General features: G+C 56.2%; 1 protein-coding gene across 1 annotated transcript in view; it reads left to right on the top strand.

Annotated features, from left to right (window-relative positions):
• Positions 1–26,533, top strand: part of FHOD1 (formin homology 2 domain containing 1) — a gene marked incomplete at its 5' end in the record, with an annotated part of 62,662 nt that overhangs the window by 19,370 nt on the left and 16,759 nt on the right. The window contains 10 exons of the mRNA XM_084644284.1: positions 3,708–3,814; positions 4,597–4,661; positions 14,070–14,137; positions 15,720–15,825; positions 17,100–17,194; positions 19,417–19,528; positions 22,851–22,945; positions 23,209–23,352; positions 24,269–24,498; positions 25,000–25,107. Of these exons, the coding sequence (XP_084500410.1) occupies positions 3,708–3,814; positions 4,597–4,661; positions 14,070–14,137; positions 15,720–15,825; positions 17,100–17,194; positions 19,417–19,528; positions 22,851–22,945; positions 23,209–23,352; positions 24,269–24,498; positions 25,000–25,107 (1,130 nt within the window). The remainder of the gene's footprint in view (positions 1–3,707; positions 3,815–4,596; positions 4,662–14,069; positions 14,138–15,719; positions 15,826–17,099; positions 17,195–19,416; positions 19,529–22,850; positions 22,946–23,208; positions 23,353–24,268; positions 24,499–24,999; positions 25,108–26,533) is intronic.

Raw genomic sequence — 26,533 nt, 5'->3', positions numbered from 1 at the left:
AAACTACTTCTTTCAAGAACCTGATTGATTTTTCATTGTTCTTAAGATCCAAGGGTTTGGGTCTGTGTTCACCTGTACCAACTGGTGAGGATTATTATCAAGCTTTCCCCAGGGATTGGGGGGATATTTTGGAGGAAGACGTCTCCAAGTGGTCTCTTTCCCTGTTCTTTGTTTAAAACGCTTGGTGGTGGCAGCATACTGTTCAAGGACAAGGCAAAGTTTGTACCTTGGGGAAGTTTTTAACCTCAGCTGGTAAGAATCAGCTTAGGGGCTCTTTTATGCAGGTCCCCACATCTGTACCCTAGAGTTCAGAGTGGGGAGGGAACCTTGACACCTGTCCATGACTTACTAAAAATATCCATGATAAAAACTTTGTCTTAACTATGACCCTTAGATCCTTTTAAGCAGTACTACAACCGAGTTAGATATTCCCTATTTTATTTTTCCTTCCTAAGTATAGTACTTTGCACTTGTCTTTATTGACTTTCATCTTGGTTGGAACTGAGATGCAGCCACAGATTTGCCAGCCTTATGTAGGGTCATAATATAGATTAGTGGGTGTGAGGGACCAATGTGATCAACTAGTCTGACCTCCTGTATAGCATAGGCCAGAGAATGTCACCCAGTGTTCCTGCAACCAGTCCATAAAGTGCAGCTGATCTAGGGTAGGTTATGTTCAGAGAGACATCCAGTTGTGATTGAAATATCGATGGAACCACTGAGGTAGCTTGTGTCTTTGCTCTTTTTGCCACACTGCCAATAGGAAGGAAGAAGGTGAGCATGACCGGGTCCCAAATAAGCATTTAGAGCAAATGTACCAGGGCTAGCTCCATCCTTAGAGTTGCTCTGGCTAGGTTCTGGCGGTGTCTGCTGCCCACCACAGAGAACACCGCTGGAGGGCTCTGGGAGCATTTAAAGAGATACCTACCTTATTCCTGTATACTGCTGGCTAGAAAAGATGCATTAAAACTGTCTGCTTTTTTAACGGGACCAGTGAACTGGGTTGGCAAGACCTTCTCATAGTGATGATGCTAACAAAGAATCAAACAGACGTGATTTGGCTTGTGACTTGGCATAGCAAGCTACCAAGGCCAGTAAGGCCCTGCCTTCCAAAGGCCCAGCACGAGGGCACGTAGGTGGATCTGTGGCATGTGGGGCTGGGCTTGCAGAGGGTCCCCTCCCTGATGTCAGTGCAGAGTGAACCTTCCAGACCACGAGAAGGAGCTGTGATGTGGGATTTCCTGTCCGAAAAGAGCCAGGATTCCAGGTTACACCCAATCCCTGCAGGCTCCCCTGTTACCCATGGATTGATTTTGGTGTGTCAGCTGAAATGGATGTTTGCCAACGGTTACTGGTTGAAATCAAATGCTGCCAAGCCTACCTGTGTGTGCTGGAGCCAGAGCCCAGTGTGCTCTGCCTCCTGCTTCCCCTCGGTCGCCTGACGGTATCCCAGAAGGAAGTGACTTGTATGTCACAATGTGGAGAGCTGGGGTTGAACACTCCCCTTTCTATGGAGGGTGCTTTGCCCACCCCAGCAAGGGTCTCTGTGACACGCCCTGACCCCAGAGCAAGAGTTCCTGTCACACACACACACACCGATACAGAATTCAGAACACAGGAGTGAGATAAGAAGCTGGGCCGAGGGTGAAGATGGTTCCATCTGCGTGAGGTGGGCCGTGGGAGTCGGAGGCAGAGGCAGCGTCTGGGCAAGCGGCTCTAATCCTAGGCTGAACTGGCCGGGAGCTGCCCTTTTCCCTGGCACTGTTCAGTAACGGAGCCTCCTTACGGTGGCTTTTCTGACTCTCAGACTTTCCTCCACAGGGCTGAGATCGCCAGTCCCTGCTTGGCACTCTCCCCATTGCCCTGCTGGAAGGGGGCATCCTCTCTTGTAGGAGAGAGGGGGGTTCTTACCGCTGTCCACTGCAGAGCGTACCTGGCTTGAGGCCAAGGCCACGTGCCCGATCCCCTGGAGTGGTTGCATTGTGACTCAGGAATGGCTGACCCTGCTTGGAGCCCTTTATTTTGGGTTGTGAATACTGCACAGCCTGGAGGCTGTGGTTTTCATGACTGGCAGGAAGCGGCCAGGCAGCGATGAGTCAGCGTGCCGGCTTTGTCAGGATCATGGTGGTGGGTGAGTCACCAGAGTCTGTGTGTACTCAGGGTGTGTGCACATGTCCCTTTGCCATGAGTCCAGGCTGCAGCTGGCTGCATCTCTAGGGTGTGCGTTGGAGGGATGGGTCGGGGAGAACTGCTAGCACCTAGTCGCTATTTTAGGTGCTGGCATGGTGTCCTCTTCTCTCATCTCACCCCCACTGATGAATTGTCCCTCTCCCACTGCTCCCCTCTCTAGGTTGTCTTTATTCCCCGCCCCCTTTCCTTGGGGACTCCTTTTGGGCCTCTTTCCTCACCTGTTCAGTCAGTGGGCTCTGTAGCTCCTTGCTCAAGTGCTGTAGAGATGAGGGTACCAGTGCATTTCACCCAGCTGCCAGCACAGGACTGTGATCTAGCAAGGGAAGCAGTGACTCTGAAATAGATCGGGGGGAAGGGTAGATAATCAGCTGAACGTGAGCTCCCCATGGGATGCTGTGAGCAAAAGAGATAATGTGATCCTGGGATGCATCAACAGGGGAATGGTGAGTAGGAGCAGAGAGGTGATTTTACCTCTGTATTCGGTGCTGCTGCCACCACTGCTGGAATCCTGTGCCCAGTTCTGGGGTCCACAATTCAAGACAAATGCTGATAAATTGAAGGGGGTTCAAAGAAGAGCCACAAGAATGATAAAAGGGTTAGAAAACCTGCCTTATAGTGATAGACTCATGGAGCTCAATCGATGTAGTTTAACAAAGCGAAGGTTAAGGGTTAACTTGATCCCAGTCTGAGTTCCTACGTGGGGAACAAATAGTTAATAATGGGCTCTTCAGTCTAGCAGAGAAAGGTCTAACATGATCCAATGGCTGGGTGTTGAATCTAGACAAATTCAGACGGAAAATAGGGCGTAAGTTTTTAACCGCGAGGGCAATTAACTATTGGAACAATTTACCAAGGGCTGTGGTGGATTCTCCATCACTGACCATTTTTAAATCAGGACTGGCTGTTTTTCTAAAGCATCTGCTCTAGGAATGATTTCGGGGCAGGTCTCTGGCTTGTGCTGTACAGGAGGTCAGACTAGATGGTCGCAGTGGTCCCTTCTGGCCTTGGACTCTCTGAATCTGGTGAGGGGAAGAGAGGACAGGAATGTGGAGAAGTGGCCTGTGGAACCCCAGCCCCCGAGCCTGGGGGATGGGACGGGACTGAATGCTATTGCTGAGGGGACGCAGAACAGGAGTTTCTGGACTCGTGGGTGACTTGCACTCTGGCCCCCTAGAGCTGAACTAAAGTGTCTCAGTTAAATCTTCAGCGAGCCATTCCCAAGGCACCTCACGGCTGTGCAAACCCCACAAAAGGGGATGGCAGCAGCTGGGTGTGAGGGAATGGCTAGGAAGTTGCATGGTTGAGAGGCGGGGGGAGGTGGTCTGGGAGTCAGGACTCCTGGGTTCTACTCTTATAACCCTGCTGCTGACTGGCTTTTTGTCCTGTACAAGTGTACAGTGGCAGTATAGTTATTGGGGTGCCTAACACTGACCCTGCTCCCCACAACCTCACTATGCATTCCTCCCTCCCATTAGCAAGCACCATCACTGATCTGTGGGGGGCCCTTGTGTTTGCAGCTGGCGGACTGTACGCTGCAGGTCTCACCATCTGGACAGTACCTGGATCTTGATCTGTCCCTGCTGGAGCAGAAAGATGAGCTGGAAGGCTTCTACGAGGAGATCAGGTGAGTTGCTGGAGTCGCAGATATACCTGTCAGAACCGAGTCAGTGGGACATGAATCACTGTTTCCACTCAGGAGACTGCCCAGCCAGACGACATGACCCTGCTTCCCCCACCTTTGCCTTCTCCAGATGTCCCCATGTGCTCTGCTCCTGTAAAACACACGGAGTGAGACTCTGGTGCAGGTTCCTCTTCTGCCTGCTCACCAGGCTAGAGCAGACAGGTGAGGGGCCTGCGGGGGAGCAAGAATGCCTGGAATTGGGGCTGGGACTTGTAGAGTCACTTGGAGGATTGACTCCTTTGCCAGCTACTTCCTGGATGTTAAACAGAGCCCGTGGGCTGAGAGCCTGGTGACAGACCAGTTTTGGTCAAACTCTAGGGCAGTCTTTGGGGAGTGAGGGACCTTGGACTTGAGGTGCCGCAGCAGAGCTGTGGGGAGAGATCAGGCCTGGAAAGCAGGAGCAGCCGCAGATCAGGACGGAAGTACACTCGCAGAGGTGCGTGGAGGCCACAGGACAGTGCACTAAAGAACTGCCCCTCTCCCACCCCACCTCCCCCTGTAACTGCATCGATTTGGTTTCCTGAGGGTGGCTGTGATGATCGTTAGGGGAGTGGAGGTGCTAGGGCTGGAGCTCTGGTGCTGAGTGTGGAGGCAGGCTGATGCCCATTGGTTGGCGTCGGTCTGGGCCTTGCTGACTTGCAGGGGCTGCAAGCAGGCCCTGGCTGCCCACGAGTGAGGCTATTGGTGACATTCGCGGTGACTTACCTGCATTCCTCTCATTCCAGCAAAGGGAGGCGGCCAACTCTGATCCTGCGCACGCAGCTCTCCGTCCGAGTCCATGCCATCCTCGGTGAGTCCCTGATAGCCAAGGGCTCTGGGCCCAGCCCCTTCTGTATTTCCCAGGGCCTTTGCCCTTAACTGGCCCAAGGCCACTCGAGCCAGGAGCACTGTGACGTGGGGCTGTGTGGGGCTTGGCTAATCTGGCCCGTGGGTCAATTGCTGAGTGCTCCTGGGGGCTGGCTCCTGACTCCCTTTCCCATGAACCTCTGAGCTCCAATGTTCTCTCTGGCTTCATCTCTGTCTGCCATGTCTGGGTTTTCCTGCCCCTGTCACTGCCACGGCTAGAGATGAGCAACTGGGCGAGGGGGGACAGACTCTGAGGTGGCATGGAGCATTCTCTCTCAGATGCTTGGCTGGCTGGTTCCTGCTCGCATGCTCAGCGTCTAGCTGGTTGCTACCACATCGGGGGTTAGGAAGGAATTTCCCCGGGTCAGATTGGGAGTGACCTGGGGAGGTTTCGCCTTCCCCTGTGGCGTGGGGTGTGGGTCACTTGCCAGGATCATCTGGGACATCTCACTTCATCCTTTCCCTGCCATGGCAGGGGCCTCAGGCACCTAGGTCCTTCCTGTTCTCTCCTTGTGGCACGTAATAACCTGGTCTCCTGTGGGCTGTGATACTTGGGTTGTTGGGTTCAGTGCGTGGGTGCTGGTGGTCTGTGCTGTATAGATCAGACTGGAAGACCTGGCCTTAAATTCTGACTCGGGTCAATGTTCCTCACGTGGCTCTTGGGGCTGAAGGGGTTAATTGTTTTCAGCATGAAGAGCCCAAGTACAGTGTTTTTGCCTGTGATACTGAAAACATGCCGCTACAAATATTTCGGGTCGCTTAGGCAAGCTCTAAATATAGACTTGGAAAGTACAAACAACTGTCTCCTGTGGCCAAGTACCCTGACAGAGGGTCAGGCATCCAGTGCTGGGAACGAGCATGGCTCCTCAGAACTGGGAGTCTCTCCATTCCTGAGCTTGGTGGGGGGATAACATATATCGCACAGGGGTGCCGTGTTAGCGAGACCTAGAGCGGCCGCCCCTTTCCTGCAGCCTGGGGCTCTCCTGCTAGCAGCCCAAGGGGACATGGGGTGTGCTGCTCACTCTGCATGGGTCCAGCTCCTAAAATGCATTCAGTCCTTTCCTTGCATCGTTCTTCCACGTGGCCAACTGCTGCAGCTGCCCTGGGATGCAATGTGGGAGGGGAGGTAGGCCTGCACTGGGAAGACTTGAGCCCCTGCTCTAACCTGCTGTTCTGTGCAATAGGAGCCCAGGTGATAACTGCTGAGTAGGTTACCAAGGAGCTCTGTCAGCCTAGACTAGCCTTTCCCAAACGGCGGGTCCCAATCCATCGGTGGATCCCAGAAGGGTTGAGTGGGGTTGCACGTACCCTGAAGGTGCTTTTGCTTCCCCTGAGGAGTCTTTACCTGGACAGCGGGCCCAGGCCTCGGAAGGTGGAGCATCCCCCTCTGTCTTTGTGCCTGTAATGTCTACCCTCTCCCGTCTGAGGTCAGGGCTCTGCTGTCTGTTGGGACTTCCCAGGCTCTGGTTAGCGACTGCTCTGCTTTGTGTCTCTGGCGCTCTGACATTCCAGCAACTGGAGGGGGCAAAGGTCACCTGAACTGCAAGTTAACCAAAAGTCCTAATCAGCGTTCCTGAAATCTTCTCGGAAGGCTGCTGCTTGCCTCGTTAGAGCTTCTGCCCAAGCCGCCTCGGGATGCTGTAGAGATCAGCTGAATTATGCTTTAATAAGTACTTGTTAGACAGCAGGAATCAAGAGGAAACCAGCTGTATAGCTATAAAACCCCCAGCTGCATACACTGTGCTGCAGGACATCAGCCCGACACCATGTCATGGGTGCATTGAAACAGCAGCATTCGCAAGTCAGCTCTGACAGCGATCAAATGCAGGATTCCAATCTGCGCTGGGCAGAAGCTTTCATCTTGGCCAAACCAAACATGTGAGCTGCACTGCTCTTGTGCAGCCATCCCTGTGGTCAGCGAGAGAGGAGTGTTAGCTAGAACCCTTGCTCGCTCCAGCCACAGTTTGCAGAGGAACCTTCAGGGTCAGGGCATCAGAATCTTCCTTTCTTTAGCTGGAAACTGGACTTGTGACCTAGATGTGTCAGGCATGCAATGTGCAAATCAGGCTGCTTACAGAGCAAAAACGAGGCTTGCTGCTGTCTTTGCACACAGACTTGCTGCGGGCTGGCTGCTGTAGGGTTCCTAAACTACTTTCGGACACTGATTCATTTGCCCTCTCTTGCCCTCTTCCTGACTCGCCTTTGAAGTCTGCAGCACATCCGCTGTAATCCGATTGCTGATGAAACCTTATTTACCTGGATACATTGTGGTGTGTTTGTTGCTCTTTGGGGGAGACCTGTGACATGCAAACTATCTCCCAGACCTACCAGATGGGCTCTGGCGGAGACACCATTGAATTGGCCTTCTCTGGCTGCTGCTAGCAAGGGTTATTTGCGTGGTGTCTGCAGCAGGCTTGGTGCTGCCGGCACAGGAAGTCACATTCATTTTTCCTGTCCCTGACACATGCGGAAGGATGTTTCTGAACACCAAGTGCCTCCTTCACGTTCCTGCAGAAAGATGAGATTTGCCCACAGCTCTAACCCAGCAGGCCTGGCGAGAGAACATGCTAACTCTTGGATTAGTGGGGGTCCCCCTAAATTTGGTAAACTTTTATTTTGCCAGCTTGGGCAGTGGCATGACCTGACTGTCTTCTCGGTGTCTCCAGACCTTCGTCCCTGGCATCTGCCTTGCTTCCAAGTTTTCCATTAGATCAGCAGGCATGGCATGGCCCCCACCTCCTCAGACTGCTGGGGAATGCAGCATTTCCATTAGCTCCTGGCTGCTGGGTAGTCAGCTGTGAGGCAGGCCCTCGCCCCATAAGCTTTCTTCAGCCTCTTTTTATTCCCTGAGGTTGTGCTTGTCGAGTCACTATGTTTGCTGCACAGCTGGAGCCCCTCCACAGAAGGGTGCCATTGCCTTTAATGGTACTCGGCTCCTCTGAGCTAGCAGCAGACCCCTCGGCTCTCACTGGCATGTGGCTGTGGCCCCATTCATTTAAATAAGAGCTTTCCGGCAGGGGCTAGCTTCAGACCTAAAAATTAGTAAGGAAGCCCCCACAGAGAAAGGATGGAGTCCTGGCACAAAATAAAAATGGATTCTCCATTAAGAGGCTGTTAGGTGACTGGCAGCTGCTCAGAGCTGGGGGATTTGGAGTGGGCAGGTCCGAGGTCGCTGTTGGGTGCAGGCTTCGCTGCTCGTTGGCGGGGATGGGGATGGGTGAAGTTTGCTGCTAGCCCTACGCTGTTTGCTTACAGTAGCAGGGACGTAGCTGCCCTGGTGGCCCGTGGTGAAATAAAGTTGTTCAGGCCAGAAAGACCAAGGTTACCGATCCTTGGGTAGCGCCGTCCCCTCCGACCGAACCCTGACCTACGCGGGACACGGCAGGCTGCCTGCCATGTGCAAGTCCGCAGGGTGACCCTCCCTCCTATCCCCATACCCAGGGGTGTGAGAGGGTCTAGGGGAGTGTGTGGACATGGGCCCTGCAGAACCTCTCGCTCAGCCCCCTCCGACTCCACCCATGTCAAGCCCGAGCAGGCCTAGGCATCTGGTAGTTGCTGCTTCAAGATGATGCAGTGAGCCGTAGCTCACAAAAGCTTATGCTCAGATAAATTGGTTAGTCTCTAAGGTGCCACAAGTCCTCCTTTTCTTTTTGCGAATACAGACTAACACGGCTGCTACTCTGAAAGATGATGTATATAAACTCCACCCAGCTCTCTAGCCCCTCTTACGCCCTGCTGGGTGTGTGACGGAAGCAGGCCTGGCTGGGGGGGCGGGGGGGGGAGGAGGAGGAAAGGCTGGTTCTCGGTGTCAACAGATTTGGGCTGTTTTCTGTTCCCCTTTATTGCTCCCTCTGTGCTGTTTGAACACCTCCTGTGGCCCAGGGCAGTGCTGCTCCCCTGTCCCTGGAGGCCCCTGCAAGTTGAGCCCTTTTGTGCACAGGGTGTGGTCAGGGCTGTGCTTAGGGTTTATGAAAAGGAGGACTTGTGGCACCTTAGAGAGGTGCATACTGATGAAGTGAGCTGTAGCTCAGGAAAGCTCATGCTCAAATAAATTGGTTAGTCTCTAAGGTGCCACAACTCCTTTTCTTTTTGCGGATACAGACTAACACGGCTGCTACTCTGAAACTTAGGGTTTTTGGGGCCCTGTGCAGTATTATGAAACGGGTGCTCCTATGCCCGGTGGCAGCCCGGACTTGCATGCATATTTTAGATAAGGGTGGACTTTTGAAGGATTTATTTAAAAAACGATATGTCTGAAGATCCAAGCATTTAAGGCTAAAGATGAATACTCAGATTGTGCATCTACAAATCTGTGCAAGGATTTTTTAGAGATGTGATTTTTATCATCTTCACCAACACACTAATCAATATTTTTAAAGCAAATATTTAACTAATGTCCTGTAGGCTAACATGTTCTGAGTAAATATGACAGTAATGCACAACTGGTTTTGTCAGTAACTTCAGACAGTATATACCTGGGGGTTGGCAAATGCCTGTTAAATGGCTTCATTACCACTTGAATGGCTCTCAATGGTTTCAATGTTGTGCTAATCGGTCTGGCAGGCTGGAACTAGATCCCCTCCGGAGGAAGACTCGAGAGGCTGCAGCAGCCAGCTATGGTGGGAGCCTGCAGGAAGGGTCAGAACAGGGATAGGAAAAGGTGGAAGGGTGGACGCTAAGACCCAGGGGTGCCCCAAATACTGCGTATGCCTAAGGACGGCCCTGGGTGGGGTGCAGGGGGGAGATAGATGCTTTCTGCCAATGCATGTTACCTTGGATATACCTGTCTGCCATCACCTGACCCAACCCCCAGTGTGTCCAGAACTAGCTGGGGTTCCTCCCACTCTGACTGACTTCAGGAAGGAGACATTTCACCTAGGTCCCTAGTTTGTCTCACAGCTGTGTAATGACAGCAGCGGATCTCAGAGGGAGAAGGGGCTAGGGTTGGGAAAGTCGCCTCTTGGGGGTGAGAATCTTGCCTCTTGGGGGTGAGGACTCTTGCTCAGGAAGGGCTATCTGGGGCGCTCTCTTGGAGGGACTCTAGAAGAACGGGGTGAAGGGGAGTGCTCCTTCCTCTTGGAGTACAGAAAGCACTGTCCAGGGACTCACTCCATAGGACATGCAGATCTGCATCTGTTGTTCCTGTGTTCTGATCTCCATAAGACATTGAGCCTTGTGCCACTGATCTGTCCCTCTGGGAGCTAAGAGGGATAATCAGATCTCATGCTGCAGGACATCAGCTGATTGTGCCAAGGGTCAGGAAGGAATCTGCCCCATGTACAGCACTGTACAGCTTGCCAGGTGCGGCAGGAGCGGTTTTCACCTTTCTTGGACACATCAGTCGCTGATCGCTCTTGGAGGTGGGATAGCGGACCAAACGGAGCAGTGTCTGACATGATGTGGCGGATCTGGTGCTGCCTGGATTTACGTGTCTGCACTTTCCGTCTGTGTCCCGCAACAATGCCATGGACCCTCTATGTTGAGAGCAGACTAGTGCTTGATTTTCTGCAGTGCCTTCCATCTGCGGGAGTGGGCAAAGTGCTTTGCCCAGCAGAGACTGTGCCGACAAAGCGCTTGTGCTGGGCAGGCTGGCCCCTGGCACAGCCCAAGACACTAAGCCCTGACATGCGGTCAGTCGGGATTCTGCCATTGTGTCCCAGGAGTGTCACCTTTCACCTGGGTGGAAAGAGCCACCAAGTCTGTCCTAGGAATGGCCCTCGGACTGCCCCAGGGGGAAGCCAGTGGGGGCGAGCTACCTTGGGCTCCTGGCCAGGGGAGAGAAAGAGGCCATGCTTCTCATCGGAGTTCCTGTTTCTTCTCTGCGTAGGAAGCCAGGGGAGATATTTATAGCCTTGTTATGCAAAAAGAAAAAAAGAAAGAAAACAGGAAATTGGCAAGTTCCAGATAACCCGCCATTGCTGGGCTGTAGCTGCTCCCTGGCTGCTTCCCCCAGACCCCAAGGCTGACAGCAGGCCCTGAGGGCCACAGGCTCCTCTTAGTGCTCGGGGAGGAGCCGCAGCAGGGGCTGCCTGCAGCCAGTGGCTCCAGGAGCTTAGCTGGGCCTTCCCAAACAGAGCAAACTCGCCTGAGGGCTGAGACTGAGCAGGGACCTTTCAGCCCCAGGAGACTTTTCCACACTTACTCCGAGCTGAAAGTGGCGGTTGAGACTGGAGGGAGGTAGCTCTTGTCTTAGCATCCCTGCAGTTCCCTGGTTGGGAGCCGAGGGGGAGGATGTGCACCACTATGGGGCGGATGGGGCAATATGTCGCTCAAGTGCAGCTTGCAGCTGGGGGAAGGATCTTGGACTCTGCCTTAGAGCCCTGCGCAGGACTATTGTTTTTAATCCCACTCCCGGGTTGTTTCTTCCATTTTTATGCCTCTCCCACCTGAAAAAATCTTAGATCCCTCAAGAGAGACAGATTCCCCCCCATGCGACTAAAGAAAAGTCCATTAACATATTACAGGGGTGGCCAAACTGTGGCTCGCGAGCCGGATGTGGCCCTTTTACAGTTAAGGTGCAGAGCTCCCTATTCTCCCCCCCGCATTCTCCACCTAGCAGACTGAGGGGAAAGCTCAGGGCTTCTGCTCTGAAGCTGGGTGGTGGGGCTAGGGGCTTCTGCCAGAGACGACTGGTGCCTGCTGAGAGTGGCGGGTACAATTTAAAGGTTTGCCCCTCCCCCCAACAGCTTGATTCACCCCCTCCCCCAGCACCCTCCCATTACCCGCAGCGGCCGTGCAAGGAGGAGGCCTGGCGACACCATGTGACTGAGTAGGACCAGCAAACCTTGGCAAAAATCTGCGGGGGGCACATGACCCCACATGCCCCTCCGCCATGTGTCATCTTTGGCTTCTGCCCCGTGGCTTTAGGCCTGCAGGGAGCTGAAGCCCTGAGCCCTGGCAGGCGCCTCCCATGGGGCTGAGGTCCCAAGCCCCGGCAGGCGTGCCCCAGCTCTTGAACTTCTGAAGATTGCCATATGCGGCTCGGGCAGTCAGTAACTTTGGCCACCCCTGACATATTGTCGATATAAACGGAATTCAGACACAATTTTTACCACGAAAAGAATAAAACAAATCTTGCTTTACACCATGTTAAAAAAATACTTCAACTCCTGTTATAATAGACATCAAATCTCATTCTATCCCTCCCTTAAATTTAAGTATTAAAACCTTTATTTAAAAGAAAAGGAAAGAAAAACGTGCTTTACGTCACTGCAATTCTGTGTATGACAAACTGCTGCTGTGTATTTCCCACCGAATGTCAAAACAGATTGCACCACCATTGTGCCTTCACGGTACAGGTGTTTTTAAAGGTTATACTCATTACGTTTCAGAGTAGCAGCCATGTTGGTCTATATTTGCAAAAAGAGAAGGAGGACGTATTAGTCTCTAAGGTGCCACAAGTCCTCTTGTTCTTTTTGCGAATCATTAAGTTGTTTAAAAATGTTGTAAACTGCATAAGCATCGCTTTTAGAACTCTGAAACTTACCTTCCAAGTTATTTGTCTGTCAGGGTTATTACTGCTTTTTGGGAAACGTTTAATGGAAAAACTGCTCACAGCCTAGGGTTTTGATAGTTTGAGCCTCTTTTTAAACTTTATTTCTAAGTGATTAAATTAAACTGCAGGTGTACTGGAGTGGAGTCTGTGGGGCTGGAGCCCAGGGAGTGGGTACAGGGAACGCAGGGCTCGGGGGAGGTGGTGGCTCTGGAGCTTATGGGGACAGTTCAGTTCTTAGGTGGTTGTGATGTCGGGTGCTTTCTGGCTGCGGGCCCTTGCCAGGGGGAGAGCACAGCGTAGCTTCTCCTTGCACACCCTCTCAGCTATGGGGTGGAGGGCACTGTCTGCACAAGCCACTCTGTAAGCTGTCGGGGCAGGGGCACCGTCAGACTCCTCAGCAGGAGTGCGGTGTCTGCATCAGTCTCCTCAAAGCATCCACTGCAGCTGGCAGGCTCAGGAAGTGCTTGTTAGCCCTGGTTTTCCGATTGGGTAATTTCCTACGTACGGTGTCTAGCTCTGTCCTGCTGCCCTGGGCTGGCACTTAGCTCATCCCGTTCGTGTCTGGCTGCCCTCGGGAGCAGGGTGGGTGGTCTCGTGGTGGTGCTTGGCCTGAATGTGTGTCGTTCTGCAGGGGTTCATAGAATCATAGAATATCAGGGTTGGAAGGGACCTCAGGAGGTCATCTAGTCCAACCCCCTGCTCAAAGCAGGACCAAACCCCAATTTTTGCCCTGGATCCCAAATGGCCCCCTCAAAGATTGAACTCACAACCCTGGGTTTAGCAGGCCAATGCTCAAACCACTGAGCTATCCCTCTCCCCATGGCAGGTTCTCGCATGGCAGGTGCTACCCTGACTCCAGAGGGCTGCAGCATACACAGAGCAGAGCACCTCCCTTACCGGGGCGTGGGGAATGGACCGGCTCAGGGAGCGGGACACAGGCCTTGCGCCGTGGGATGGAGAATGGGATCCAGAGCCTTCCCCTGGCGGGAACTGGTTCCAAGCCGGCCCCAGCTGGGTCACTTGAAGGTTCTTGAGCCCTGTGCTAACGGGAGGCCTGTGATGCCCTGGGGGCGCCCCTCCTGGTGCGAATGGCACTGCCTAGGTTTCGGACTCTGCACAAACCCGCTGGGCCGGGAGATGAGGGGTTACCACAGCATGCAGACCTCAGCAGGGAGAGGCTAAGGAACCTGGCCCCATCCCCTCCCAACCTCCTCCCTGCTGCAGCACCCTGGGGCCCAGCCGGTGGGCTTCTCTTGCCACCACCCCGAGGGGAAGAGATGGGTGCATGGGACCCCTTGGGAGTCAGCTGAGGGGCGCTTGCCTGTGCTGGGGGGGCCTCTGGGTTCTGCAAACGGGAGGAGCCGGCCGTTGCGGTAGGTGGCAGGCGCCGGGGTAGGCCAGGAAGCAGGACTGTCCTGCTGGGCAGAGCCGGGCAGCCTCCCAGCTGGAGCCCTCGAAGCCACATTGCAGCACGGGTGGCCCTCGGCCCCTGGCTGGTTCAGTCCCGGGCATAGCGGCCTCTGGCCTGCACGTAAGTATGGGCAGCCAGTTTCGCAGGCGCAGTGCCCCAGCCCGTCTGTGTCACACCCCTTCCTTGCGGGGTGGATGTCTCCAGCTTTGATCCCTGCCCCAAGGTGAAAGTCACATCAATGGCACCAGCCGCCCTCCGTCCCCTCTCAAAGGGAGAGAGAGCCCTGCTGAGCCCTGGCTGGGCATGGAGCCTGGCCAGCGTGTGCTCTCCCCCTCTGCTCCGGCTGCAGCAGGGAGGGTTCGTGGTTTTCCCCATTCCTGGGGGATGCTCCAGGGTCCGTGTCCCCACCCCCCGTAATGCAGCAGCTGCGTCTCCTTCCTTTCCAGAGAAGCTGTACAACTCTCAAGGGCCGGAGCTGAGGCGCTCCCTCTTCTCCCTCAAGCAGCTCTTTCAGGTACGTTCCCCCAGCCCCACTGTGGGGCACCGTCCCACCCCGCAGCCCAGTGACCTCAGGCCCTGTGGGTCTGTGCCCAGGGCCATGTGTGGTGCAGGGCTCCACGGGGGCAGCTGGTCATTCTGGGGCAGCATGGGGGGCCTGTGGCATTAGGGGATGCTGGGGGATCCCATCAGACAAGCCCCCCAGCTGCTGGTTTGAGTAATAAATGCCCCCATGTATCCTGCCTTTCCGAATGCCCGATTCCTGGTGTCCCCAATTCCACACCGAGGGAGCTGCAGGGCATAGTGCCTGGGGAGTGGGGGCTCTGGCAGTATGGGTTTGTTAACCCAGCCCCTGCTCCCAGGGTGGCTGCAGATTTGGGCTGGTGCCTTGAACCGCACCTGTCAATGCCTGCAGCACCCCACTGTCCCACTGCTTCTCACCCAGCAGTAACCAGCTGGCACCGCCAGCACTAGTCCCTTCTCCCCCCACCCACAGGATATAGCTAAGCTCCTTTGTTTTCCGTTTTAAGTCTATTTTTACTGAAAAATTCCCACATTTTACAAAAAGTCGTATTCATTTTTTTCTGATTTTCACCCTGCTTTTGTATCCTTCAAATGTATAAAAAATAATTTGTTTTATTAGGAAAATACACATCTTATTAAATGTATTGTATCACAATAATACATTAGTCTGTGCGTATATGCAAAGCTGCCTGGTGAAGGAAGGCTCTGTATTAGTCTAGAAGATACACACAATAAACAAACAGGCAGGTTCTGAAGTGCGTGTGCGTCTGTCTGTCTGTACTGATGAATCTCATGCCCACCACGTACACATTTCAAGCTGTTAGCAGATAATGGTTTAAAGATTTGACATGCTAAAATGGGAAGAAAACAGAAATCTGTATCAGAACATGGTTCAGAAGACAAGGAAGTATTAGAAAATAATAAATAAAAAACAAAACAAAAACAGGAGAAAAGGGTGACGTTGAGTGTATGCACTGCAAATGGTGTGGCTCAATGTCTAAATGTAAATATTTATAGGCCAATAGTTCTAAGTGTACACCACTAAACTGTTTATTCAGAGCAAAAGTTTTATTTAGGGATTAGAGATATTATTTTCTTAAACTCCGAGGTGGCACTGTGTTCTGAGTTCGGTCTTCGTTCTGCAGCAAACCACGTTGATGAACGGAATTCAAAGCATTCATCTGCTGAATACTTTTTTCCGGTCTTTCTGTCTACCAAAATAAACCCTGATATTTACCCAGAAAAACGAACGGGTTTTTTTTTGCACTGATTTTCACCTGATTTTGTAAATTCCTGAGAAAAATTAAATGAAATAAAAACTGAGAACATAGGGCCCTAGGTACAACACAGCCGCAGCCGGCATTGGCCCCTTGTCGGACCACGCCACCCCTAGCTGTCGGGTAGGGGCAGCCCTTGGGCTCTCCTCCTCTACCAGTCTTGCCCTGTCTGCTCCATCCCTGCCTTAGCGGGGGTACGGCTAGGGGCCTGTTTGAGCCGCCTGTCCCCCCGGAGCCGTGACGGTGGGGCCTGGACCCCTGCGGGCGGATCCGTGTGATCTCTGGTTTGTGCTGCAGGAGGATAAAGACCTGGTGCCAGAGTTCGTGACCTCGGAGGGGCTGACCTGCTTAATCAAAGTGGGGGCCGGGGCCGACCAGAACTACCAGAACTACATTCTGCGAGGTTGGTGACGGGACTGGCCCTCCGGCCTCCCCCCCCCCCCCCCCCGGTAGGGCCCAGATCCACTCGCCTGCCGGGAGGGCCTTGAGCCCCCAGTGGCCCAGAGACACACACGCTGGGTGCGGGAGTCCCAGCCGGAGAGGGAGCACTGCTCGGGGGAGGTGGCAGGCATTGTAAGCTCTGTCCCTCTCTGAGCCGTGTCTCTGCACCAGGCCCAGCCTGCCGGTGAGCTCTGACCAGGAGCTGTGCGAGACGGCCCCCCTGCACCGCGTGGCAAGGCGGGTGCTGAGTCTTGCCTCCTACTGCTTGTGACCGGGGTCCTAGTGGGGGCCAGCTGTGGTCACTCAGTTAGGGTGAATGGAATGGGGCAGACAATCCCCAAAAAGCTGGTGGATATTCCAATACTTAGATTACCAAGCCAGCATAAAACAGCTTCTTTATTACCTCACTGGTTACTCAGAAGTCCAAACAACACAGTTCCCTTAAAGTGATCCAGCCTCAGGCCTCCATCCAGGTACCCACGTCAAATATGATGATTTCTGAAAATCTTATTTCATCGTATAAAAGAAAAGGGTCTACCAATCCCGAAGGATCGGACACATCACCTTCCAGTTTACTGAATGTTTCAGATCTTACCCAAATACACGCTCCAGACAATTCTTATTAACTACACTAAAATTTATTAAAACACATCAGAGAGAGAGTATGGTTAAAAGATCAATATACAGACAGACTTGAGTTCAATTCATTGAGGATCAGATTCATAGCAGAGATGGTGAGCTTCGCAGTTGCAAAGAGTTCCTCTAGAGTTCAGTTCATAGGTTACAATCCAATGTCCAAATCTCATATTCAGGGTGTAACAGTATAACTGGGACCTCAGTCTTGCGACACAGACTTCCCTGATGAAATCTAAGCAGATCTGAGATGAGAGAATCAGGACCTTAGGATCTTTTATACAATTTCATGTCCCCTTTGGCAAGTTCAGAGCTCCTCGAGGAACAAAAGGTAATTAGGATGACACAGGACATTTCAAAGAGAGATGAATACCGTGATACCTGTGTTTACAATTCAGCTAAATGCTAGGATCTTCTTTTGATCTCTGAATTATCAGAATACAACATAGACAGGGACTGTTGATTACATTATCCACCCTACTCATACGCCTGTAAATATCCAAAAACAAAAACCTGATCTCCCCACTGTCTTTTGAGGGTTATTTGTTTTGCAGGATGTTTACCCCTTTCTAGCCGCGTGTCACACTGCTCTTTCCCTCACAGCGCTGAGCCAGATCATGCTGTTTGTGGACGGCATGTTGGGCGTGATCGCGCACAATGAGACTGTACAGTGGCTCTACACACTCTGCGGAAGCATGGTGAGTGACACCGAGAGCACGCCCCGCGATTGCTGCCTACTCCCAGCCTCCACTCCCTCTGCTTTATTGCAGCTGGGATTTGTCCAGGGGAGGGCTTTCCGTGCACTGGCCTTGCACTTTCCATGAGGAGCGTGCTAGGGGGTGGGGCTGCTGAGTGCTTTTGCACTCCCTGCCCTGAATCCTCTCCGCGTGGGTAACCTGCCTGTTCGCTCACCCCCAGTGCCAGGCCTGTGCCTCACTCCCTGTCCAGCTGGGCTCTGCATGCGCTCGCTGAGGGCAGGTTAAGCAGGGCTCTGCCCCGGGCTATGTTTGGTGGCTTATTATCTAGATACCTGTAGAGCTCAGACCTTGTGCTGTGGGGGCTGTGCGCACATGTATTCCAGAGCAGTCCTCCTTTGAACGATGGTCCCTAGGCGTGTTCCACATGTGGGCACGCGTGCGCCATGCACCTGAGTCCGGCATTTCTTCAAAGCAGTGTCCGTAGACTCGCCTCGTGCTCCCGACCGACGGTACAAGAGGCAGTGCAGGTCGACACCCCTCCAGTTCCTTCTTACTGCCGCAGGGCCTGAGTCCCAGGATTCAAGAACTGCGTCTGCTGCCCTCGCTCCTTCTCCATCAGCAATGAGCATCACTGGTGCCTGTGCTGTCTGGATGAGGCACATATCTCTGCCAAGTGCAGGATCTGTAAATCCTTCCTGCCCAGAACTGGAGGCCTAAGAGCTCCGACTGAAGAAGCTCCTGCTGGAGGAGGCTATGCGGCCCCGCGGTGACCCGGGCGTCATTGTCCGGACCAGCTTATCTATGCAAAGACCATCCGGCTACGTCAGGCAAACCGGGCCCTTCAGGGACTTCTACTGGAATGCCTTGGATTCCGGGTCCTATGGAGACCTTTGTAACGTCGGAGGATATCTTCCTCCCCTACCTGCAGTCTCCACTCCTGACCCAAAGCAGGAAGGATTCTACTAGACGCTGCTACCTGGCTAAATGGTGGCCGTTTTAGCATCCCCACCAGCATGCGCTTGATACTGTGGACACTCGATTTATCCATGGCAGGAAGGTTGTGGGGACAAGCCATATCCTCACCAAGGGTTTCTAAGTCAGTTTCAGAATGCATCTTAGAACGCTACAACATATCAAAGTTCCCCCCCCCGGGTGTATCACAACTTGCTCCCTGTGGGCACAAGCTGCCTCCCCAGCATCCTTATTGGATGTCTGCAGGGTGGCGACGTGGATTTCAGTCTACGCTTTCGCTTCGCACTGTGTTCAAACTGTCAGCAAGAGCGGAGGCAGCCATAGGGATGGCAGCACCTCTGCTGCCAGCTTCCTCGCACCCTCCTCCGGTCTGAGTCCTGCTTGAGTCACCCGCATGTGCAATACACCTAGAGACCAGCCCTCGAACTAGTCGTGTTGGTTACTTACTGTAACTGGAGCTTCTTTGAGCAGTGTGGTCCCTATCTGTATTCCACCCCCGCACTCCGTCCCCTCTGCTTTGCATCCGGCCGGAGCAGCATCGACCTGCCCTGCCTCTTACACCCTGGGTCGGGAGTGCGAGGAGAATTTACTGCACACGTGTGGGTCAACGGCCAGGGCTTTGAAGACGTTCCGGACTCAGGTGCAGGGCACTCGCGTACCCACGTGTGGGATACCGATAGGGACCCCATGTCTCGAAGAACCTCCAGTTACAGCCAGTAACTTCCATTACCTCAGTTGGCGTGTTTGAAGACGTGCCCAGGAGGGCTCGCTGGCACTTGGTGCGTTTCCTACCTGCCTAAAGGGATCCTGGTAAAGGGGGTCCCTTTGGGGGCCTTTCTCATTGACCCAGAAGCTGTAGAGCCGCCCGCATGTCCTGCTGCGAGTGGAGTTTGACACTTCAGGGACAAAATGTGCCCAGCCGCAGGCAGACGTGGGCTGTGAACAAGGTGGCCTCCCCCAGTGCACTTGGCGGAGCTGCCTGGCCTGACAGAGACGCGGCAAGGACTAGAAGTGCAAGCTCGGTCTGGGGGCTGCCTCTGCTTCGGCCAGCACCAGCCCTCAGAGTCTGTTCTCTGTGCAGCACAGCTTGCTGGCTGAAGTGCGGCCCTGATCCTGACCAGGAGTGGCTCGTCCAGCACCAAGAGCATTGTGTGCTAGGACCTGACCTCTCCCCTCTGCACTGAGGACCAGGGCAGCTGCTGTGAGCTCCTCACACCCCACCCCTTTAATACGCCCCTCTGCCTCCCCAGTACCGCCTGGTGGTGAAAACGGCGCTGAAGCTGCTGCTGGTGTTTGTGGAGTATACGGAGTCCAATGCCCAGCTCCTCATCCAGGCTGTCAACACGGTGGAGCAGGCTAGAGGTGAGCATGGCAACCCCCCCCCCCCCCCGGTGCCTGGGGGAAGCTGGCTGGCAGGCTGTGAGCTGCAGTGCGCACATGCTCGGGATTGAAATAGGGGTGCCCTGGATGGGTCCCCTCATTGGGTCCCCCCACAGGCCCCCCTTTCACAGTAACAGCACACACTCGCGTCAGACTCAGTCGCACTCAGGCTCTACACGCTGCCCAGGTCAGCACTGCGGGGCATGCCGGGCGCACAGGGCATTGCTGGTAACTGAACCCTCATGCTCCTGAGGCAGGGATTTGGGCGCATGCGATTCAAAAGGCTCGGCTATAAACGTCCCATCGTGCTGCATGCCAGCTGAGCTGGTAGAAGAGCCCAGGGCGCCCCCAGGAGCCCCAGCTGGCCGCACGGCGCTCTGATGTTCTGGAGGCTCAGCAGCAGCTCTGTGCTTCAGATGGTAACTTGCTGCCCTCCCACCGTGCCCTCCCCGTCCTCAGCCCGGTCTGCTGCCCTGTCTCAGGGTGCTCTGTGCTGATGCCCCGGCCTGCGAGCGAGCTCCCCATCCAGCCTGAGCCTTGGCGTGCCCGGGGGCTGGGTTGTTCATTGAGAAGATAGCTGCCACGGGACAGGAAACCTGCCACCTTAACTCTCCAGCCGCCTGCCTGCCTGCCATGAGAGCCGTCTGTTCCCGGGGCACGCCGCTTTCTCCAGCAACGCGCACTCATGTGGCTGCTGCAGCTGGCCCCCGCCCTGGCGAGCCGTGCCCAGGCTCTGGGTAGGACTGTGAGCCCCAAGGAGAGCGGGATGGTCCCGTGGGAGGGAAGAGATTAAAGTGCCGCCCAGTCGCATCCTGCAGAGGGTGACTGGCCAGGGATGCCCCAGGCTTGGGGCAGTGTCTCAGGCTGGAAAGGAAGCTGCCAGCGCCCTGTGGGATTTACAGGGAGACCCGCTGTGCTGGGAGGAAGAGGGTGTGCGGGTCTCGCCGGGTGGCCTGGGTCCTGATCTCGGGGGCCCTGCGTGAGCCTGGTGCTCCGGCTCTGAGCCGCTGGGGCCGTGCTGGCCTGCGCGTGGTGCTACAGCGGCCTCTGGTGGCCGGTCGGGGTATTGAAGTGTCCTAGTGGTGAGTGCCCTGCAGTCCCCACGCTGCACAGCCAGGCTCCAGTTACCCAGTCCGCACTGGGGCCGCACTCGCCTGTGTGGCCCTGGGACTTCTGGGGCACGTCCCCAGCTGCTTGGTGCTGCGGAGAGCGGAGGTGTTCTGCCCCAGGGAATTGTGGGGGAACTTGTCTGTCCTGGGCACGTGGGAGGAATTGCGGGAAAGCAGTGGAGGACTGTCAGCCGTCGAGTGGCTGAGCCAGGGTCCTCTCTGTGAAGTTGGGCCTGTGACCAGCCCGAGCGAAGGCAGAATTTGAGCTCTAGCTGCAGCCAGGCCAGCTAGCCTGGGTTTAAAGCAGCAGCACACTGAAGCGAGCGGGGGATGAGAGGGGGGCGACTCCCGGGTCGGAGCCCGGGTTAACTCTGCCGTGAAGACGGAGAAGGAGGGGAGTAAAGCTCGTGTAGGGATCCTCCTTCTGCATGAGGTATCGCCATGGTGCAGGCTGTGCTGGGCCTCTGGTAACAGGTGGTGCCTGGGCGCCTCCGTCACACCAGGGCCGTGCATGCCCTGAAGGGGGCAGATGGGGTGCAGGGCCATCCCAGAGAACACCTCGCTCTGGACTGGCTGTCAGAGAGCCAGGTTCCAGCCTGGTGCGTCATGCTGCCTTGGGCGGGCCTGCTGCAGGGGCTGGCAGCTCCCAGGGGGCTCGCGGCCATTCTCGGGCCAGCTCCACGGAGAGCACGCTGCAGTGCCAAGCTGGATGTCTCTGCTGCCGTTCCCCCTTGGTCCACTGGGCTCTCTGTACTCATCTGCGCCAGACGCTGGGGAGGAAAGCCGAGCCCTCGCGGCCAGGGTCCAGGGCGCAGGGTGGAGGCTGCCGTGGCAGCAGCAGCCTCCCGCACAGACGGAGCCCTGAGCATGGAGAATAGCTCCCAAAGCTGCCCTGCGCTCTCGGAGGGGAAGGAGCGGAGCAGTGCCGCTCCAGCCCCATGCTCCGCAGCAGTGAGGTCTGTGAGCCCCCAGCGCTGTGAGAGCGGGGAGGGCGGGCGTCAGCTTGAGGAACCTGGCTGGAATAGGAGAGCTTCTTCCTCTGTTACACGTGTGCCCCTGGGCTCCCCGTCATGAAGCTGTAGGAGTGATATAGCACCCCAGCTTTTAATCAGTCCCTAGGAGTATCCCCCTCCGTGTGCCAGACCCCCAGGGGTCCCTGCAAGGGCAGGCCACGCAGCCTCTGTGGCTTCCCCCTTGAGCTCTGCCTGGCAATGCCAGCTGAGATAGGTGCCTGGTCAGAGACTTGCACCCTCCTCAGCGTTCGAAGCACCTCAGCCAGTGTTTGCAGTGACACCAGGCAGCCGGGTCTATGGTCATGCAGAAGACAGCACGGGGAAGCCCTTAGGTTAGCAGAGAGAAGCAAAGGTTAAGATTTAGTCCATCCTGGCCGGCCCTGGGCCTCCCTTGAGCCATGCTGCTCTGGGAACCATCTTGGTTTCCTTTCTCCTTCTCTGTTCCTTTTTGTCTCAGTCCCAGGTGAGAGCCCAGTTCTTAAGCACCCCCTGCTGCAACCTCCTCCCATTGTCCACCTGCTGCAGGACCTTGTGGAGTGCACCCGTGAGCCAGCCAGCCAAGCCGAGAGCCTCCCACTGACAGGGGTCGATGGTTCAGTCACTGGGGTTTCCATTGTCTCTGTCAAATCTTCCATTGATGTGGGTTGATCCCAGCCAGGCCTTAGTGACCCCATTCTTGTCACCCCAGACAGCTCCCTGCTGTCTCCTGTGCATTACACTCAGCACACAGTAGTACAAAGCACAGAGGGAAACTGAGGCACACAAGACTCATAAAAGTATTACCAGAATTCCCACATTCGTCACTCTCCCCAGCACGTGGTGCATGGTGTGCTGGCTGGACCAGTGGGCCCAGCTACTGTCCTCATATGGCATTAAGCCCCACTCGGAGGCTCTCGGTGGATGTGTTAACATAGGATCCTCTTTCGGAGCTCCCACCTCCCTGGGCACAAACAGACTGTAGCTCTGAGTCCTGGGTCTCAGGTGACAAAACTCTCCATGGGACACACAGTGCTGTGTAATAAGCTGGTGGGGGCTCTGCCCCCTGACACTTCCTTGTTGGGGGAATGGGGAGTCCAGAAGTGGCTGATCTGGTTGCCTGGACTGCGGGGCCCACCAGTCACGAGGAGGAAGCTTGCCCTGCTTGGGGACCCTGTTTGCCAGGCTTGTGGTGCTGTTTCCTAGGTGCATATCCATGGTCCAACCTGGTTGCAATCTTAGAGGAGCGCAATGGGGCTGACACGGAGCTGCTGGTGTTTGCGATGACGCTCATCAACAAGGTCAGTACTGCGGGGCAGAGCGGCCGCAGCCCAGCACATCCTGCCAACCCCCGGCTGCTCAGAGGGAAAAGAACAAGCAGCTGGCGGCTGTGGGGTGGGGTGGAGCGGAGCATGTTCCTGGGAGTGGCCCCTGTGTTTCTCCTCCCCCCCACCCTTCACCTGTGCAGTCCTGCTCTGGCACCTGGGCTGGGGGGTGTGGGCAAGAGGCCCGCTAGCCACTGCGGCGCGGGCTGGCCTGACTGCGTCCCCTCGGTGTCGCTCAGACGCTGGCGGCCCTCCCGGACCAGGACTCGTTCTACGATGTGACGGACTGCCTGGAGCAGCAGGGGATGGAGAGCATTGTGCAGCGCCATATGCACGGCAAAGGCCTGGATCCGGACGTGAAGCAGCAGTTCGCAGTCTACGAAGTGAGTGCATTTCCCCTCTCCCCATGGGCCGCAGCCCCCTGCCCCTCCAACGTGCTGCCCCTTGAGAGCTCCACCTCCCCTGCCCTCGGGTGCAGGCCAGGGGCTTGGAAGGACCCTCCCCCCACTTACGCTGGGGGTTCTGGGATTGCCCTGGCCACACCTACCGGAGCATCCTGCCTGCAGGGAAATGCCCTGGAGGTTGGACAGGAAAGTGAGGGCCTGCCAGGTACTGATACGCAGATGCTCCAGCCGCACCGGGCCTGGGCAGGTCACTGGGCTGTTGGGACAGGCCTAGGGCTGCCGACCCCCAGCATGCCCAAGGCTCCAAGCACTTAGGCTCCTGAATGGCCTGGTGGAAATCTCACTGCTTCCCGGTGAGCCTGGGGTCGCTGCCCCACACAGCAATGGTGTATCTCCCCCCAGCCGGGCATGATGCCAGCCCCCTCCCCAGCGTGCAGAAGGGATGGAGAAGGTCTCTGGGTCACAGAGGGGTTGTGCTGGGGCAGCCGTCGCTGAACTCTCCCCTGTGTCACACTTGGCATCCCGTGGCTAGACGTCCGTTGCCCCGCAGCGAGGCTGACGAGTGCTGGGGGCGATCACGCCTCTTGGAGCCATTGGTTCAGGCTGTCAGCAGGCTTGGGCAGAGGAGGCAGCCTTGGCTCACACGTGTTTGAAGCTGGGAGGTTATTTCCGTAGCCGTGAGGGCTAGAAGTCTGCCGTGTGGTTAAAAGGAGAGCATCAGCGCCGTGGAGACGGTGTAGGTCAGATGGGCAGAGGCAGCCAGGGGCAGGCAGGCAACACCTGCACCCGGTGGGCAGAGGGAGCCCCATGGCAGCGTGGGGTAACGGGGCCCGACAGCACTGGGAGGCAGCCCAGTGTGTCCTGGCACGCTCTGCCCATGCACTGCTCTCCGCAGAGCTCGCTCAAACATGAAGACGGAGTCGAAGAGCTGCCGCCGGGGGCACGCAAGGAGCGGAGGAAAACAGACGAGAACCGGCGGGGCCGGCGCTCCCTGGGTGGCAACGTGGATGCTGGAGCCAGTGCAAGCTCCCCAAGCCCAGCCGTGGAGGACAACAAGCTGCCTGGGCCCTCCAGCCCCCCAGGGGAACCCACTGCCGAGGTGGTGCTGGAGAGCAGCCCAGCTCCGTGAGTACCAGGCGTCCAGCAGGGATAGGCAGGCTGGTCAGTCGCTGGGCTGGGTGCGGTGTGCAGGAACCAAGCTGGGTTCTGGTGCCCACCACGAGGCCTTGGGTGTTTGGTGCAGGACTGTTCTGCGCTGATGGAGGGCGTGGTGGTCCTGCAGAGGCTGGGGCACAGCTGAGGCAGTGGGCTGGGCATGCCCAGCCAGGGATCTGCTCCATCTCCCACTCCTCAGGGCTGGCTTAGCCAGGCTGGACCTGCAGGGCTCCTGTCCGGGTGCTTGGCCTGTGGGCACCCTGGATGAAGTGTCTGCGGCGAGGCCCCGAGTCTCCGTGTGCACCCCCTGCAGGTGAATGATGGGGTGCTGTGTGTGATTCATTGAAACGTAACAGCAGGAGCCCCTCTTGGCGCGTGCCAGGCTGCACGCCTCGCTGGCCCACCCCGCACGGCTGCTAAGGGGAGCTGGCTCGTGGGGCGCGGGTTGAGTCTGTACTGCTGCCGTTTCAGGCCCTGCTTCGAGAGTGTTTACAACAGCATGTCCAATGTGCGGCTCTCTGCGCTGGCCTCCCCGGAGGAGAGGGAGCACCCCAGCCTGGGGGAGAGGAGCGTTTTCAAGTGAGTTGCCTCAACTTGGCGGGAACTGAGGAGCGTGTGCTGGCCCTGGGGAACACTTCCTGCTGGGGCACGGCGCGAGACAGGCCTGGGGGAGGCTCAGGGCAGGACTACGGGAGCGTGACTCTGAGGGGGGGCCAGAGGGACTGAGGCAAGGAGGCACCTGGCAGAGACACCTCTTCCCTCCCCATTCCCCTCCCCCCCGTCTCAGCAGAGATACCCCAGAGTGTGTCTGCACAGCAAAATAAATAAATAAACCACCGCAGCAATGAGTCTGAGAGCCCAGATCAAGTAACTCCGGCTGGCACTGTGGGGCTGAAAACAGCAGAGTGGATTTTCCCGCACGGGCTCTGAGACCCTCCCGGCTCGCCGGGTCTCAGACTGGGTGCCAGGGGTTTCCTTTGCAGTGTTGATGTCCCCGCAGTGACCTGAACTGGGGCCTGTTCATGGTCTCAGGTGCTCTTGAGAGTGTTTCAGGCTGTGGGTCGGTGGCGCTGCTTAGCCCCAGGACCCCTTCTGTGGGGGACCAGGGGAGCCCATCGACAGCCCATTCTTCTGGGGATGCCTGGGGCCCTGGCCTGCGCAAGAAGGGCTGTGTGGGACAGGGGAGGCCGGTGGGAGATCCCGAATGGTTCCTAGGGCTCGGGAGCCAGCCCCCCCTGTGGAGGAGCGGCGGTTCCTTGGGAGCTCCAGGTGACGATGGGAAGGGAGTGGCGTGGAGGGAAGCTGTCCTGGTGTGCAGGAGCGTTGTGTAGCGGATGGGCTGGCAGGAGGGGGCCGCACTGCGCTAGAGGGACCCAGCCGGCACTGTCCACGCTCGGGGGGCGGGCGCTCCAGAAATTGCTGTGCTCTGGAGTCAGCATACTGACGTAACCTGTGGAGAGAGCACACTGGCGGGGGGGTCCCAGCTGTTGGTCTCTGGGCCCTGCTCAGCTGGGTGGAGGCGTCTGGTGGGTGATCAGTACCCTCCCAAAGGGGGAAAAGGGGAAGGCCCTCCAGCATGCAGCCAGCATCATCCCCCCGCAGAGTGGGGTCTCTGCGAATACCGGGATCCCAGCCAGCGCCAGGGGAATGGCCTGCCCGCTCCTCTGCAGGTGCTGCCCCTAGGGCTCCGCTCAAGCGGCTCTCCCCCCGTGGATGGGTGGCATCTCTAACTCCAGCTCTCACGCTCTCTGCTCCTTCTCTCGGCACTGATTCTCCTCTGCCTAAACTTTCTTTCCTTTTTTCAGACTTCACCAAACTGCCCCTGTTTGGTAAGTGACACGGAGGCTGCGTGTGTGTGCATGTGACCCTTCCCGGCATGCTGCTGGCTAGTTGCCTCTCCCTGCCTGCGGCTGCTCTGTCCAGGCTGCCTCTCCCTGCACTCCATTAGTCTGGAGTGTGGGTGCTGCACTGGGGTTTGCTTGTTCGAGGCTGCAGCTGCTGCTGC

This window comes from Lepidochelys olivacea (genome assembly GCF_965140295.1).
Source record: "Lepidochelys olivacea isolate rLepOli2 genome assembly, chromosome: 12".
Lineage (NCBI taxonomy): Eukaryota > Metazoa > Chordata > Testudines > Cheloniidae > Lepidochelys > Lepidochelys olivacea.
The sequence above is the reverse complement of the archived record's forward strand: the minus strand, read 5'-3'. Positions and strand labels throughout refer to the sequence as shown.